The sequence below is a fragment of the Paralichthys olivaceus genome, chromosome 19 (assembly GCF_024713975.1).
Source record: "Paralichthys olivaceus isolate ysfri-2021 chromosome 19, ASM2471397v2, whole genome shotgun sequence".
Taxonomy (NCBI): domain Eukaryota; kingdom Metazoa; phylum Chordata; class Actinopteri; order Pleuronectiformes; family Paralichthyidae; genus Paralichthys; species Paralichthys olivaceus.
Window position 1 is genome coordinate 16,849,291 of NC_091111.1, and position 15,673 is coordinate 16,864,963.

The 15,673-nt window shown below is 42.6% G+C and overlaps 3 protein-coding genes across 3 annotated transcripts; all 3 read right to left on the minus strand.

The window, feature by feature from the left end:
* Window positions 1-37: 37 nt before the first annotated feature.
* On the minus strand, window positions 38-4,393 carry scg5 (secretogranin V). Its single transcript, XM_020097714.2, has 6 exons — window positions 3,795-4,393; window positions 3,316-3,541; window positions 2,664-2,813; window positions 2,275-2,387; window positions 1,701-1,754; window positions 38-1,513 (listed from the first exon to the last, which is right to left on the minus strand). Exons 2-6 carry the CDS (start codon window positions 3,539-3,541, stop codon window positions 1,382-1,384), a joined length of 675 nt encoding a protein of 224 aa, XP_019953273.1. The 5' UTR covers window positions 3,795-4,393; the 3' UTR covers window positions 38-1,381.
* Window positions 4,394-4,534: 141 nt separating this feature from the next.
* On the minus strand, window positions 4,535-6,893 carry LOC109636144 (inactive Rho GTPase-activating protein 11B). The gene is made up of 8 exons (XM_020097713.2): window positions 6,641-6,893; window positions 6,461-6,557; window positions 6,081-6,337; window positions 5,855-6,006; window positions 5,662-5,769; window positions 5,424-5,579; window positions 5,266-5,347; window positions 4,535-4,878 (listed from the first exon to the last, which is right to left on the minus strand). Exons 1-8 carry the CDS (start codon window positions 6,814-6,816, stop codon window positions 4,755-4,757), a joined length of 1,152 nt encoding a protein of 383 aa, XP_019953272.2. The 5' UTR covers window positions 6,817-6,893; the 3' UTR covers window positions 4,535-4,754.
* Window positions 6,894-7,708: 815 nt separating this feature from the next.
* On the minus strand, window positions 7,709-11,493 carry actc1a (actin alpha cardiac muscle 1a). The gene is made up of 8 exons (XM_020097570.2): window positions 11,336-11,493; window positions 9,798-9,951; window positions 9,581-9,709; window positions 9,302-9,497; window positions 9,040-9,201; window positions 8,533-8,724; window positions 8,066-8,247; window positions 7,709-7,982 (listed from the first exon to the last, which is right to left on the minus strand). Exons 2-8 carry the CDS (start codon window positions 9,924-9,926, stop codon window positions 7,839-7,841), a joined length of 1,134 nt encoding a protein of 377 aa, XP_019953129.1. The 5' UTR covers window positions 9,927-9,951; window positions 11,336-11,493; the 3' UTR covers window positions 7,709-7,838.
* Between the last annotated feature and the right edge of the window lie 4,180 nt (window positions 11,494-15,673).

Below are 15,673 nucleotides of genomic sequence, written 5' to 3' on the forward strand. Positions count from 1 at the left end.
TGTCTGAGAAGAAAACATCCATCCTCCTCCTCCCAACTTGGTCAATGCAGATAAATCGTTTATTTGACTTTACAGAACAACAAAAACACATTTGGCAACATAAAGTGACCCGAGAGAGATTCCAGTGCCCGTGGAGACTCCTGTTTACTACAGTTTAGAGAAGTGGATAAATCCCAGTCTGAATAATGTTGTTTACATGCTACAGTGAAACATTTCATAATGATTCCTTACACAGGAGAGAACAAAGCTTATTAACTTCTATGAATATATTGAATCTTTGCTTCAAGACACCGAGGTGATTGACTGTTCATATCATGACATAAAAAACTAAACATCAGTGAGTTAATTGATCTTTTTACAGTTGTGAATAATAATCTTACTGATTCAACATTCCTCCAAATCAATATATCTTTATACAACTTATATAATACAGTTGTAGATATGTTGTACACTGTCAGGTTTGTTTTTAACACCACACATTCTCTTATTTTGGGTTGAATCTAAGGCAATGGGATTATTTTACACTCCTGGATTTATACTGAAAACCACTTCCTTTCTATAAATGACCCCAGGTTTGGGTTCATCAGATATTTGATGGGTTTTTTTCTGCTGTTCAGAAAACTAATCAGTTTGAAAATATTCACTTGACTCTTGATGTCCTGTGTTTCTTTATGATCAATTAACGGTGAAAGAAAAAAAGATATCGAACTAAATTGTAAAACCCATTAAAAGAAGCTGATTGTTGTTTGTAACCGTTCAGTGACCTTAGTGTTGAAGGAAACCGGCGCTCATTTAATTTATATATTCAACAAAGCCAATGATGCATTTAGTGACGGTGGAGAAGAGAAAGATCATGTTGACCTGCAGACTCTTCGTTATCTTCCAAGGTCACTGAGGGTGGAGGTACGCTGCAGCACCAGAGCGCAGGTGGAAACTTTCCTGATAAGGCAGCTCGGATAATTAAATGTTGTCCTAGCAACTGGCATTGTGGCGACGGAGCGATATTTTAAGAGTTTGACCAATCAGAAACCCCTGTGTGTGTAACTGACCATACCAGGTGATACTGCATCTCTACAGGAGGAGCAGGGAGCGAATGCAGTCGACAAAAACAATCGTTTAGTAGTTTCTGTGGGAGTCAGATTATAATTCCCACGTGTTAAAAGTAAAGACCATATGTTGTGCCTGATTAGTGAATTGGGTCAATCAAAATAAAAAACCCTTTCAAATTTCTCATCCTTTATCCATTTTTTCCATTTCTTATTTCAGTGTACCTCCAGTGAATTCTCTATTTCAATGCTTTCAACCAAAATACTTAAAACATGCGGTGTTAAAACTTGTATGTGTACTTTAATATTACAGTGAGTGCTGCGGCTGCAGGGGTTTAGGTCGTGGATTTGGCGGCGGCAGCAGAGACGGTCGGCGCCCGCTCCTCCTCTTCCTCTGAGAAGTGAGGAACAGATTTCTTGGCGACCACGTTGTTCAGCCTCTGGCCCATTAAATACGGGTTGACACTCTGCAAACACGGAGAGAAAAATGTGATTGTTGAAACATGCTGTGAAGAAAAATGTGAGTAAAACAGAACAGAATGTGAGTTTAACAGAAGATCGATGTCTCCTGTGGTAAGTCTCAGTTCTGGTGATGTGGTTTCTAACACAACTCTTCACAGGAAAAGGGACAAAGACAACCAAGTAACACTATACCCTTTTTCTTCTCTTCGGTCCTCCCTTCAGCTTTTGGTACAGAAGTTCCTTGTTCTGAGAGGAAACACAGAAAAAAAAACAAACAGTCAAATTGCCCAAATGTGTTTTCAAAAGAATAAAAATCCTCAAAGTGGTGACTTCTTCAAACCAAAACTCCCGAGATACAAAAAAATGAATCCATGCAAATGACAAACTAGTTTGATCTTTTAACTGAGAAAAGTCTCGTCTTTATTTGACAGTCACGAGTGGACAATAAATCACTGCAGCTGTATCGTCTGTGTCCAAAGACGAATTTCTCTTTTTCAAACCTCTAAGTGGCAGTCTGAGGTTTTCATTAATGCCAAAGGAGCCATGTTGTGTATATATAAGTGTATCTGAGTGTCTCAAGTGGCTAAAAAGCTAATTTACTTTATTTACAGTTGAAGAAACCTGAATAATCTTTTAAAAAATAATTTGTGTATTTAATCATCTATTACTTTCAACATTTGCCGTTTCCAGCTTTGAGAATATGAGGATTTGCTGCTTGTCTTTACTTCTGTGATGATCCGTTCTTGCAGATCCACTCCGTACTCACCCACTTGGCCAGAGCTGGGTAGTCGTGCTCTGGGTCAAACAGATGCTGGTGTTTCTGGAACTCTCTGCTGAACTCGGCCGTGTCCGGAGCGTTTTCCAAACAGCCGTCTGCCGCTGATAAAACCAGAGAAGACGCAGGAGAACAGACAGAAGGGCATCATCTTAACTGTGCAGCAGGCATGATGGGTAATACCAGCAATTAATCAAAAAGTACAACATGTGTTTTGTTTCGTAGAAGTTCACATTAACTGTGGCAGCTTCAATAACATTTGATTTCAAAGCACAGGTCTGTTAGAAGAACTGAACTCTAACCTGCTGGTTTTACAGAAGAGTGTGTAAAAACTTATAATAATAATAATGATAATAATGATCATGTGTAGGCGTCTCCACCTGTCTTCCCCAGGGGACAGGGGTTTGGAGGGTCTGGGTATCCGTGGTCGTTACTGAAGTCTTTGGGAACGTTGTCGCCCGCCAGCTCAGCCACAATGTTTGGGATGTTTCCATAAGGGCCGAGGTGCTGCAGCCCCTCGTGTGCACCTCCTGGTGGAGCAACACAAACATGACACGTCAACACAAAAACAAGAGACACAGCAGAACCTCCACAGGCATCATGTCACACAAATGATCCAACTGGAAATCATGTTCTACAGGTTTTAACCCGTTTTAGGTTCAACACAACTTTAGGTAACAGAACATTTAGATGTAAGGGAACTTAAAGTTTGTAAAATCTGTACAACACCACTTGAATAGACAGAGTTTTTTTCTCCTGTGATGTTAAAAGAACTTCAACAAATGTAGAAAATATATCAGTGCTGGTGCCATTTTATATTATTGTAGGAAGCTGGAATAACAATTATTAATTAATGATTTATGGCGAAGGGGTGAGATTAAATAAGTTTGTACTTCTTCTCACTCCTTTTCAAATGTGTAGATTAAATCATTAAGCGTTTAATATTTCAAATAAACATAAAGACATTCCATGTGACAACCAGCTGATTCATCTGAACTGGACTCTACTTTTATTTAACCCAGCTCCTCTCACCCTGGATGCTCTGGGGCCCGACGATGTTGGTGGCCTGGTGGGCCGGATACTCCACCCGGGGCCTGGCGATGCCCAGCTGCTCCATGACGCCGTGCAGCAGCCGCTGGATGTCGGCCTCGGACACCTGGTCCACCGTGCGGGGGCTGCGGGCCGGAGCCGTGCCGAGCTGCAGCCACAGGAGGAGGCTGAGCAGAGAGAAGCGCATCGCGGGGCCCGAGTGTGTCATCTGCGGGGACAAGACATGAGACTGAACCATGTGCAAACAGCTGCAGATCAATCCACAGTAAACATGGTGGGTCTATCACATCAAGGAGAATAAAACCAGTGTAAACAAAGCCTTCAATGCAAATCATCTATAAACAGCCAACATGTCTCATCTATAACATCTTTTATTATTAAAGCTGGATTTAATGGGATTTACTTCATGTCATTCTATTATTAAGAGATTAGAAATGGATTAAAGATGTATTTGCTCTTACCGTGTTGATGCTGATGATGGGACCTGTTCTGTGCACGAGGAATCTGTCGAGCTGCCTATAAAGCAGCCTGGATTTCCGGTTTTCCCCAAAAATAAAACTTCACGAGGAAATAACTTTTTTTTTTAAGATTTTATCCACTCCACATTCATACCAAATAAAAATCAACCGCGTCTAACTGAACTGATGTTCTTTAGAGTTCACACGTAATTCTTGTGTTCTGCCGTTTGGTAAAAATAACCGTCCCTCTGACTTTATTGTGAAGGGAAATTCTCAGTTTCCGGCGTCACCTTCTACGCCTGTTACGCAATCACCTCCCCCCCCCCCCCCCGGAGGGAGCGCGCGCGATCCGCCTCGCTTCACGGTTCAGATGCAGTTGCTAGGCAACCACGAATCCCTCCTCTCTCATTGGCTGCGGAGCCAATTATCTGTACAGAGCCACAACATGACCGCAGCGAGAGAAGAGGCTTCATCCATCAAAACAGGAAACCACAGAGTTACCAAGCTTCTATTTACAGAACCTCTACTCTTAGATTATATATGTAATATATTTTACTTTTATTCTGACTCCGTTTTGATGATGTAGTCCAGAATAAAAGACCTCTCTCCCTAAATTCTATTAGAAATAACTAGAAAACAAAATAAAAAAGGCTTGTTGGCTTAATTCTGCACGATGTGCACTTTAAAATAATCAATAGTTACTTTTAAAGTGTTTCAGTTTGGACACGTGCAGGTAAAAGATACGCATTTGAAAAAATATTTATTCACTTCTTCATATATATTTAAAAGTATGGCGAATATCTAGCCATACAAAGAGTCTGTTGTGAAATAAATAGCCAGATACATAAATGATTTAAAAGGTAAAATATTAAAATACAGTTTAAGTGACTGGAGCTTCTGAATAAAAGCTGCCCCGTCAGAGATAGAACCAACATGGCCGCTCCTTAGTACTTGACATACACGTCAGAGTGAAGAGCGTCGTCTCCAGGGTGTGAGCTGCAGCTTCCCCACACCGGTGAGCACAGGCCAGCTGTCTGCAGCCAGGCCTCTGGTCAGCCTGCAGGAGAAGTGACCCAGACGCAGGTCGCTGCAACAAACAGGGACACAACGACAGTAAAAAGTGTGTGTGTGTGTGTGTGTGTGTGATGAAGTGTTATTGTGGTTTTTAAAGGAAAGTTGTGCAACTTCTACTGCGCCCTCTGCAGCCACACATGGTAACTCTCTGACTGTACCCTCCTGCTCACTCATCTCAAACAACTCAACAGTGCATATTACCCATGATTCCCGGCTTCCTGAGCCAGAATCCACCAAACATACTTGAAAATGTTTCCAGGCTGAGTTCTGGAGATAAACGCAGGTTTTTAACGACTTTTTAACTGATCCACAGTTCAGACCTGATTCTGACGAGCGTCATAAAACCTGTTTCCCTTTTCCAAGTCAGTGAACCATCAAACTCATTAATGCCTGAATTCACCTTCTTCGTCTCTCCTGCCGCATCTTACACGGCTCGTCGCTCATGGGCCTGGAAACATCTGTCGCAGGTTTGAAACCTTGTTCTGTAAATGATTTAAATGATTTGTTTGCATGTTTAACAATGAATGAACATTAGAATGACTGGTTCTCTGTTCTAACCTGTGCAGGGCAGACACGTCCTGAACAGCTGGACGTTGGGGAAAGTCTCCAACCCGAGGCTTCTCCTGAGGGTCGGTCTGCCCTCTGGTGTCGAATCTTGGCTCTGCTCAGAGACAGCAGCCGTGACCTTTGACCTCCCCTTCACAGACTGCATCACTACATGTTGGAGAAAATCAATTAAAGACGATAAATCCATTTTGTATTTGACACTGTTATGGCATTTTTTCTTCTCTTCTACCTTTTAAACTATGTCTCTTTCTTGGTCCTTTCTTTGGATGAGCATGTTTGGGAAAATGGAAGTTCATCAGGAATTCCGTACTGTCCATTACAACCTTAGGAATCACACCTAGTGAATATGGTAGATGATCAACAGAGTACATCTACAGCCCATGCAAATACATTTAGTTTTATTTAAAGGGTTGAGTTGTTACCGAACAAGTGAGGATTTTCAATGAAGGTGCGCAGGACGAGAACTCGTAGCTCCAGTCGACTTTCGGACATCTCAGTCTTGTTGGGAGGAGGTAAAAGACACGGGACAAAGACTGTGGCGATGTTGGAGCTGGTCATCAAGTTCTCGGTGCATCTGAACAAAGAGGAGAACAGATATTTTTCTAAGGCCACAGCAGCCTTGACCCGTGCCCTTGAGGCCGTTCATACCTCTGGGACACTCCAGAGAGGAAGTTGAAGAGGAAATGCAGACAGGAGGAGTTTCTGGCAGGGAGCAGACAGGACAGCAGCTGGAGGGCGGACGTCCTGTCCTGCGCGTTGGACAGCGACTGGGCCTTGAGCAGAGCGGCGTGGAGCTCAGGGGGAAACAGAGGCTCCGGCAGCTCCCTGCAGAACTGTTTGATGAGCGTGGCCACGTCGTAGGGGAGCGCGGTGGAAAGACAGCCCTCCCCTCGGTTCAGCTTGGCCTGAAAACACCAGACATGCACACTCACTCAGACAAGACCAGATTAAAACACTTTGCACCACATTTAGTTAAAAACAACTGTAGATTGTATAATATGACTTAATACAAAAGGTCAGAATGTTACTCTGAGCGTCTTGATGCGAGGAAGAGAGCCTGGTTTCCTGAACAGACCCACAGTCCCAGCTCGGTCCAGAAGAAACGAGCCAGCATCCACCAAAAAACTGAAACAAATCAAATTCAAACTGTGTTTTTTTTTTCTCTGACGCTTTATCCTGAGAGACATCAAAAGTTTCCAAAAACTTACCAGGGCACGAGTCCAAACTCAGGGATGTATCTCCTGGGTAAATTCTCCAGAGGAACACCAAAGATCTTGAGGCCACCGATGAACAGCCTCTCCTTCCTCTTCTCCAAGCTCTTCACGGTGATCCCATGAAGAACCTGCAGGTGGAAACGAATCACGTTACTGTCTGTGACCTCCATAGATCTGAGAGAAGCCCGGAACCATTCAGATGAACATAGATCTGCTAGAATCCCTGAGGAGTGAGGGAGGCGTCATCAGGCTCATCCCTTTCACCTGAGACACAGGGGCTGCTGCGTTCAGGTGTCATGGGAAATGAGGGAGATGTGAGCTTTCAACCCCCAAAACAGCTCACTTCAGATTTCATTCGGCAAAACAGCAGTTTCTCAGATTTTGCTTATTGCCTGTTTTATTTTGGAGTAAAACGTGATGAGAAAGTATAGAAATATCAACCATTATATGTCCAGAAGTACAACCAGAACTGCTCCCAGACCACAAGCACGTCACAGGCTGAAAGATGTGATTTCTATTTATATATTTCTTTTTGTTTCTATCAAATTTTCACTTGTTTATTACTTTCTTTCTGATGCTTCTATATTTTCACATTATTTATGATATAATGTGATAAAATATGTCTCTTGAGTGTCCATCTATTTTGGGACATATTGGATTAGGAACAAACTTTGTGTGTTGCTGAAGGTTTTGACTCATTTTGATTAATTTCCAGCATCTGATCTCATGAGGAACCATTTTTCAATTAAGTTTATACAGCCATACACTTTTTATTTGTTGGAACTGTATTCCTCAGATTTTTATTTTCACCTCTGGTGATATGAAGAGATATAAATGTATATATTGAAAATTGAAAACAGTTCTATTTTATTTCACAGAATTAGATTGATATTGCTTGAAATCAATATTTGTTTAATCCAAAAAACAAAACTCTTGTGTTTCATAAATCTTGGAAAGAAAGTTAATCATGATTATATATCAATAACCACTGCTTTAAATGAATCTGTAGATGTTTGTGAAAAGTGTATTTAACAGCTTTCTGACACAGACTCCAACAACAAATTATTGTTAAAAGCAACTATTTTTATTACAACAGAACATGTATATACAGCAAAAGGCACAGTAGAAATAAAGATACGGAGGGAGAGCTGGTGTGGTTGGTTTTGGGTTTTTTTTGGTGCTGGCTGGAGGTTTAGAAGCACTTCCTGTGGACGATGGAGGGGCCGGCCTCATCGTACTCCTGCTTGCTGATCCACATCTGCTGGAAGGTGGACAGAGAGGCCAGGATGGAGCCGCCGATCCAGACGGAGTATTTCCTCTCAGGGGGAGCGATGATCTGGAGAGGAGGAGCAGAGGAACAGGTTGGTACCAGAGTACTTTACATGGGGATTCAAACAGGTCAGGGCGCACTGGGCTCACCTTGATCTTCATGGTGCTGGGGGCCAGGGCGGTGATCTCCTTCTGCATGCGGTCAGCAATACCGGGGTACATGGTGGTACCGCCGGACAGCACGTTGTTGGCGTACAGGTCCTTACGGATGTCGATGTCGCACTTCATGATGCTGTTGTAGGCGGTCTCATGGATACCAGCAGACTCCATACCTGGGCAGGTGAGACGGGGAAAGGTGAGTTACACTTACGGAAATGAGCATAAACGACAAAGTTAAAAGTGATGTAGAGCAAAGCAAGGAAACAAAGGTCATAGGCCACAGGGCGTCCATGACAATCCAGTCATTTTTACAGCTCATGCAATATTCTTATATCATATTAACAATATTGTGAAATTGTACAAACAGTTTTTATTTGAAACTCTCTGGACTGCGTCTGTCTCCATGAAACTCAGTCACGTGTGGATATGACTTGTGGAGTGAGTGACCGCTGACTCACCGATGAAGGAGGGCTGGAACAGGGTCTCGGGGCAGCGGAAACGCTCGTTGCCGATGGTGATGACCTGACCGTCGGGCAGCTCGTAGCTCTTCTCCAGGGAGGAGGAGGAGGCGGCGGTGGCCATCTCGTTCTCGAAGTCCAGAGCCACGTAGCACAGCTTCTCCTTGATGTCACGCACGATCTCACGCTCAGCTGGAGGGAGGAAACGTCACAGGGTCAGTCGACCAGGGTCTCACAACAACACAGACTGACACATTTAAAGTATTCATGTAGGGAGGCAGTTGAGTAAAGTTAAGCTCCACAGCACTTTTATCTTCATTATCCTCATGTTTAAACTTAGACTATCTGCTTTTTGAAAGAGGAAATAACTGATTAAGTTTGAAATATTTAGTGATTAAATGCACATTTTGACTTTTGCTTATGATTTAAAACCTTACCCTGTGTTAAAGTGAGTGTACAAAACTGATTCTGAGCGAGTTGTCCGGGACGTCTGAAAGTATTTCTCACCAGTTGTGACGAAGGAGTATCCACGCTCAGTCAGGATCTTCATCAGGTAGTCAGTCAGGTCGCGACCTGCCAGATCCAGACGCATGATGGCGTGGGGCAGAGCGTAACCCTCATAGATGGGCACGTTGTGGGTCACACCATCACCAGAGTCCAGCACAATACCTGTCCAGAAACAAAAACAGCAGCTTGTCAGGACACGACAAATAAAGTGTGCACTTCTGTCAGCCGGTGAAGTGAGTTCAAGTCCCTGATGGACACTCACCGGTGGTACGACCAGAGGCGTACAGGGACAGCACAGCCTGGATGGCCACGTACATGGCGGGGACGTTGAAGGTCTCAAACATGATCTGTGTCATCTTCTCCCTGTTTGCCTTGGGGTTCAGGGGGGCCTCAGTCAGCAGGGTGGGGTGCTCCTCTGGGGCCACACGGAGCTCGTTGTAGAAGGTGTGATGCCAGATCTGCAAAATCCAGGGCGAGGATGAGGAATTTGACCAAGTTGATGAGAAAAACAGCCCTACTGAAATACTGCTCCCATTCCCACCTTCTCCATGTCGTCCCAGTTGGTGATGATGCCGTGCTCGATGGGGTACTTCAGAGTCAGGATACCCCTCTTGCTCTGGGCCTCGTCTCCCACGTAGCTGTCCTTCTGACCCATACCCACCATCACGCCCTGAGAACCAAACAGTCACACCTCAGGATCTCAACAGCTGCAAACATTCTCATCTTGCTCAAACTCGGGGCCCTCTCAGCGTTCCTACCTGGTGACGGGGGCGTCCGACAATGGATGGGAAGACAGCACGGGGGGCGTCATCACCGGCGAACCCAGCCTTGACCAGGCCAGAGCCGTTGTCGCACACCAGGGCGGTGGTCTCGTCGTCGTCGCACATGTTTGGTCTTTTCTGTTCTGGCCTTCTACAGGAGACATGAGATGGAGACGCGGGCAAAACGTCAGTGGGTGAAATTCATGTGTTATTCTGTCTGGATCAAGTTTTCAGTTGTACTTTGTATGATCAAGCTGAATATTCAAGAGGGAATAAGACCCTGATTTCCTAAAACAACAATGTGCGCTACATGTTCAGATTGAAGACACCTCTAATCCCCCCCCCCCCCCCCCCTCCACACACACACACTCACAGGTCTATTTTCAGCCACGGGACCCTTGTCAACCCCCTCTGCCCTCACAACGCCTGCTCTGTATCTCGTCGTGGAGCCGGAGCCAGTTAACAGCTGAGGTAGTGTGTCTTTTGACAAGTGGCCCGGGTCTCTCCTCAGCTGTCGCCACATAGACGTCTCCTCTGTTTGAAGCCGGAACATGTGTTCCCCTGCATCTATCTATCCATCTATCTATCCATCTATCTATCTATCTATCTATCTATCTATCTATCTATCTATCTATCTATCTATCTATCTATCTATCTATCTATCTATCTATCTATCTATCTATCTATCTATCTATCTATCGAAAGAGAGAGAGCCAGCTGTAATGTTGCTCCTGAAAAAGCCTGGAAGCTTCCTCCTTATTTTGATATATGAGAGCAATATTGTTTTAAATCTGCTTTTGTGAATCAATGCTATCTAATTATTCATTAACTTAAACAAAATTCAGTTCAACTTGTACACAAGTAAACATGGACGTGTCTAAGTCCAACAGAGTGAACATGATTTTAAAAAGGTTTAAAATGAATAACTGTAAAGACATCTGTATCCTGGGCTTTCCATCCTGCATTTAAACAACTGCCTCTAATACAGAAAATACTTGTAATTATTCCAATTTCATTTTGTAAATTTGAATTCAAACTTTTAAACAAGTTAAAATGTTTCATTTTTAAAGTGTCTCCTGGACAGAATAGAGGCACATTAGACTTAATTAGTCTCAGTGAAGAATTTAACTTTTCCACAGTGCTATAAGATTTTCATCCCTGTTTAAATTAAAGTTATTTAAATGGTCAAATTCAGTCAAATTGCCTTTAAATTAAATAAACTTCCTCAGGTTGTATCCAGCCTGAGTCAGAGCTGCACTCCTGCACACTGAGCATCCTTGCACCCTAAGCCTCAGAGTATTTCCTGATCTGTGGAGTTCAAGCCACTGTTAATGCACCAAGATGATAAGTCCATATTAATGCAATAGTTTCCCTCCATGTTTCCACTTGTCTTCTTCTCTAACGTAAAGATTTAATCTTTCCTCCAACAACATCATCACCTACTCTGATCATAGAAAACTGTAAGGGTGAAATATATCCATGCTGCGGCCCCTCATCCTGCCACAAACCAGCAACCAAACAGCAAAAGGACTCACCGAGCTGTAACCACAAGACTGGATTTTCCACTGGGACGAGGAGCGAGGGTGCGAGGGGGTCCTTAAATACATCCCGCCGTCCTGAGGCCGGGAGCCTGTGGGCGGGCCCAGGGGTTCACACAAGCCCAAATTAAGTGCTGCTTAGCAAAATGGTTCAGTAAAGTGGATCCTGTGTCAGGGACAACACCAAAGTGGAGAAAAGTTGCCTTGGAGATGAAAGATGACAGAGAGAAGTAAAGTTTAGTGGGAGGTCTTATGAAGTCTGGAGGGACGAGGATTAAATGACATTTGATGGATAAATTGACAGTTTGATGTGATTGTAGTGTCTCACAATCATAATATTGACGTTTAAGACAAACGGAGAATACTTTATCTCAGTATTTGACGTTACTAGACTACAATATGTTCATGGCACATCAATCAACTTTGGAATTCAAGGGTGTACAGTGTTTGGGGCAGTTAAGAAAACTCTTGGCTCAAATATCATCAACTGTAAGTTTAGGCTCCTGCTTCATACACAGCAGCATCTGTCTCCCACTTTCTGGAGCTGCCCTTCAGGTCCCTGAGGATGTGTTAATATGACTAAGCTCTAACGGGGCACCGGGGATGTGGGTGATCGGAGGGTGTGAAGGAAATCCGAGACCATGCCTGAGCAACTTGGTCAAGGAGCCGTCTAAGGGGAACCTGCCCCGGCATCGTGGCATGTGTGAAGAGCGACGAGGGGAGAGGGCCAACAACATGCCAAACAGCTGAGAGGCAATACTGTAAGAGTGGGGAGGGGAGGAGGGGGGGTGGGAGGCAGTAAAGGCCAGTGCCCAGACCTCCAACAGACGACAGATCCCTGGGGGGCCTGCGCGGCGCGGCGACGACGAGCGCCGGCTCTCAGCTCTGATTGGCTCCAGTGTCTCCTTTTAGGGAAGTGGAGTGTAACAGGTGCCAGACTGAGGCTAGAATGACGAGAGCTCAGGCTCCTTATTCGTCACCTCGCGCTGCCCCCGCGGCATCTACCTCCCCATGCTGGAGGCCGATCAGGCCACAGCGAGTGCAGTAAGAATGTAAATACCCCCCCGCACCATCAACACTGAAATATTCCATTTGTAGCCATGTGCTGTGATGCCGCTCGCACAGAGATGCTACTAACCTACATGTCCAGTTACAACATTGCTGCTCCCTTAGATAAAGTTTCTGACCAAGTTCAATACAAACAGGAAATGTAACAATAAAAGAATGCAATCTGTCTAAAGAAGAAAGTGAATCTGCTTGTTAAGTTTGTTTTAACTTTATTAGGCTTTTTCGCCCAATGACCAAAAAATACGAGTCAAAACTAAAAATTATTTCTAATATTGTATTAAAATATAATCTTAAATTTGAATGTGCCACTACGATGTGTACATCTTTAGTTATAATCTTTAGTAGTATTGTTAAAAGCCCTATAAAGAACTAAGATTTATTACTATCATTATATATATAATAACATAACACAATTGGTTCTATCCTTTGAGGGGTTTGGGTAACGCCTGTGATCTCTGAAAATATGACAAACCTCTGTTGATGTCACATGTCACTCATCATGGTCATATCTCATCTCAGTGTTTTTCTTGTTATCACAGTGAAACTTCCACATACAGTATATTTGTTTTTTACTCTAACAGCAGAAAAACAAGCGGCAGTTTCGGCACCAAATCCAAACCAGCTTCACTGTTTCCCATTTCAATTAAATCTTGAATTACGGATTTTTTTTTTTTTAGGCTTTAAATCCATATTTCTCACATTTTCTCACCTTCCAGGTTTAGAAGCATTCAAACCAAACAAATGTAACTCTGGATTAAGTGAGTGTGGAAGTTGTTGCTATGTTCAGTAGCCACTTAAAGTACGAGCAGAGACATCCCGTTAGTTTTTGGGTGAAGCTGTCGCTGTGTTTTGTCAACAGCCCCCCCCCCCCCCCCATGTCAAAGAAGCACTTTTTGGCAGAGTGCTATCTTTATCACCAGGTCTTTATCAGGATGAAGCAGGTCTGTGTTAAATGGCTCATGGTTTTGAGAGACATTCGACCTTATAAGGACACGTAGGAAGCACACGGTTTGTCTGTGTGACAGCTGCCCTCTCCTCCCCCCCACCCCCCCACCCCTCCCTCCAGCACACACACATATGCACACACACTTCAGCAGCTGTTAGCAACAACTGCTTCTTTGCAGTCGGTCTGACTTGGTCAGACTTTTGTTTACCGTGTGCGATACATGTTGTTGCTCAAGCATGAGTTCGACGTCGCATGTGAAAAATAAATCTGCACAAGAAAAGCAAGCCGGCTGCAAATACATCACAAAATCTCTGTTGCTGAAAGTCTGAAGCAATGACATTAAAGATGCACAAAATAAGTGACGTGTTTTTAAAATGTGTTTCACATTTGTTTGGTAGATAAATTGAATTTAAACTAGAATAGCACTTAACCTCCACCAAGGCCCAACCTTTCTCACAATCATAGATATCAGTTCCCTAAACGTGTCTAATTTTTGTGTTCTGGGAAAATGGTGAAAATACTGAAAAACTCCCAATCTCTCGATGTTAAAGAAAGTGAGAAACATTTTCAGAGCCTGGGTGTGGTTTTAATTTCCCGCAAACTTGATTCCAAGCTGATTAAAATGTGTTTCATAGAATCCAGACTGTCAGCGCAGACGAGTGAATTATGGAAAACTGTCCTCGACAATGAACAATATCCTATTCTCAGTGCTGCACTGCGCCCTTGGCACCGGCAGCTGCTGTGGTAATGTGCCACATGCCTGCAGTAAACAGCTGACGGCTCGACAGTGTTGGACGAGCTGCATGTGAGCAGACATGCTAATCACAACAATTACATCAGGGGCTATTTTGTAAATGTAAACTATTAAACACGGAGCTGAGAGAGGAGGTGACAGCTGAGATATTCATTCTCATGACAGGTCCAAATGTTGTCATGACCTATTTTGAGTTATATTTACAGTTATATCCAAATGTTTCTTAAAACCTATGTCTTTAAAACTGCTTTTAATGTGTGATTAAGTTTTTTATCTTATATTCTAACGTGATCATGACGTGTATCAAAGTTTTTAACATAATTGTGATCGTACTTAAATTTTAATGTGTGGTGATGATGTATATTTTATAATTTTTTAGTTATTTGCTTTTATCTGCTTTCTCTCTATTTTTTAACCCATGTAAAAATGTCTTTGAGCATTTCTAAAAGTCAATTTAAATAAAACGTATTATTATTCTTCAGTTTAAAACTTTGATTTCTGCTAATTCATCACTTAAAACTATTGAAAATCAAAACCTGACTCAAAAATGATCTTGTATTAGATTATCAAATATTTGAGATATATTTAAAGCTGAAAAATAAACTACATATCTAATGGACATAAAAACAACATGGCTAATATAAATGTATTTGTTAACTATTCATGGAAAGGACCACCTCCCCCCACCAATCAGCCATCCACGATACATACATGACAAGGTGTGTTTGACAGAGTGAAGTACTACCAGCTCTGTCCTAGATAGTGTCAGCTCTATAAATATATGAGGCTCTTTGGAAGTTTCCATGTCAGCGCTCCATTGTCCTGCACCATGAAGAGATCCACAGGAGCATTAGAGGAATGTTAGTGCGATGCAAAAAGTGCAAGTGATGTAGGAAGACCACACATATATGGTAAATGAGAAAAGGATGATTAGTAAGAAATAGTAAATAAGATAAAAGTAATGAATATGTTGATAAGATAAGTTTATAAACACAAATAATATAATGTTGTGTTTATCTTGCCAGTCATCAATATGATATTGATTTACATATCGACAACTAAGAAATGATCTGTGTTCTGACCTGGATCACATACGGTGACATGATGAGGACTTGGATTAGCTGTAATGCGACCGTAAAGATGTTCTGCACAAATTTCATGTATGAAATCATAACATACAATAACACTTCCAGGAGAGCGTCTTCTTATACTGGCTATAATGTGAATACTCTCAGAAACGTCCCAGTTTATTATCATTTAATACATGAAATGTGCAGGTAACATTAACCATTTATTTTCTACTGTCAGATCTTCTGAAACTTGACAGATAGTGAAAATCTTCCTGAACATAAGTAAGATGAAATATCTCTCAAGGATTTTTTAAAATAATATTTTAAAATGAGCAAGTTACAAGTGTTATGATAAAAAAGTTGATTATTTCAAATTAAACTTTTAACTTTAATATCAACTTCGGTTCTGATCCAACATGGCGGAGGCAATGACGTGACGTAACGACGCGTCGTCGGCGTACGTTTTCATTGGCTGAGCCATAGCAACCGAGTCCGTT

Bases quoted from the DNA above. Each gene is read 5' to 3' on its own strand.
- LOC109636144 (XM_020097713.2), bottom strand. From the start codon at position 6,816: ATGGAGGTCACAGACAGTAACGTGATTCGTTTCCACCTGCAGGTTCTT. The intron at 5,770-5,854 runs GTAACAACTCAA...CATATTCACTAG, and splicing joins TGAAAATCCTCACTTGTTCG to GTGTGATTCCTAAGGTTGTA. The intron at 5,348-5,423 runs GTTAGAACAGAG...AATCATTTACAG, and splicing joins GACGTGTCTGCCCTGCACAG to AACAAGGTTTCAAACCTGCG.
- actc1a (XM_020097570.2), bottom strand. From the start codon at position 9,926: ATGTGCGACGACGACGAGACCACCGCCCTGGTGTGCGACAACGGCTCT. The intron at 9,202-9,301 runs GTGAGTGTCCAT...GTTTCTGGACAG, and splicing joins CGCCTCTGGTCGTACCACCG to GTATTGTGCTGGACTCTGGT. The intron at 8,248-8,532 runs GTGAGTCAGCGG...TCACCTGCCCAG, and splicing joins GTTCCAGCCCTCCTTCATCG to GTATGGAGTCTGCTGGTATC.
- scg5 (XM_020097714.2), bottom strand. From the start codon at position 3,541: ATGACACACTCGGGCCCCGCGATGCGCTTCTCTCTGCTCAGCCTCCTC. The intron at 2,388-2,663 runs GTGGAGACGCCT...TGGTTTTATCAG, and splicing joins CTGTCCCCTGGGGAAGACAG to CGGCAGACGGCTGTTTGGAA. The intron at 1,755-2,274 runs GTGAGTACGGAG...GTTTCCTCTCAG, and splicing joins ACCCAGCTCTGGCCAAGTGG to AACAAGGAACTTCTGTACCA.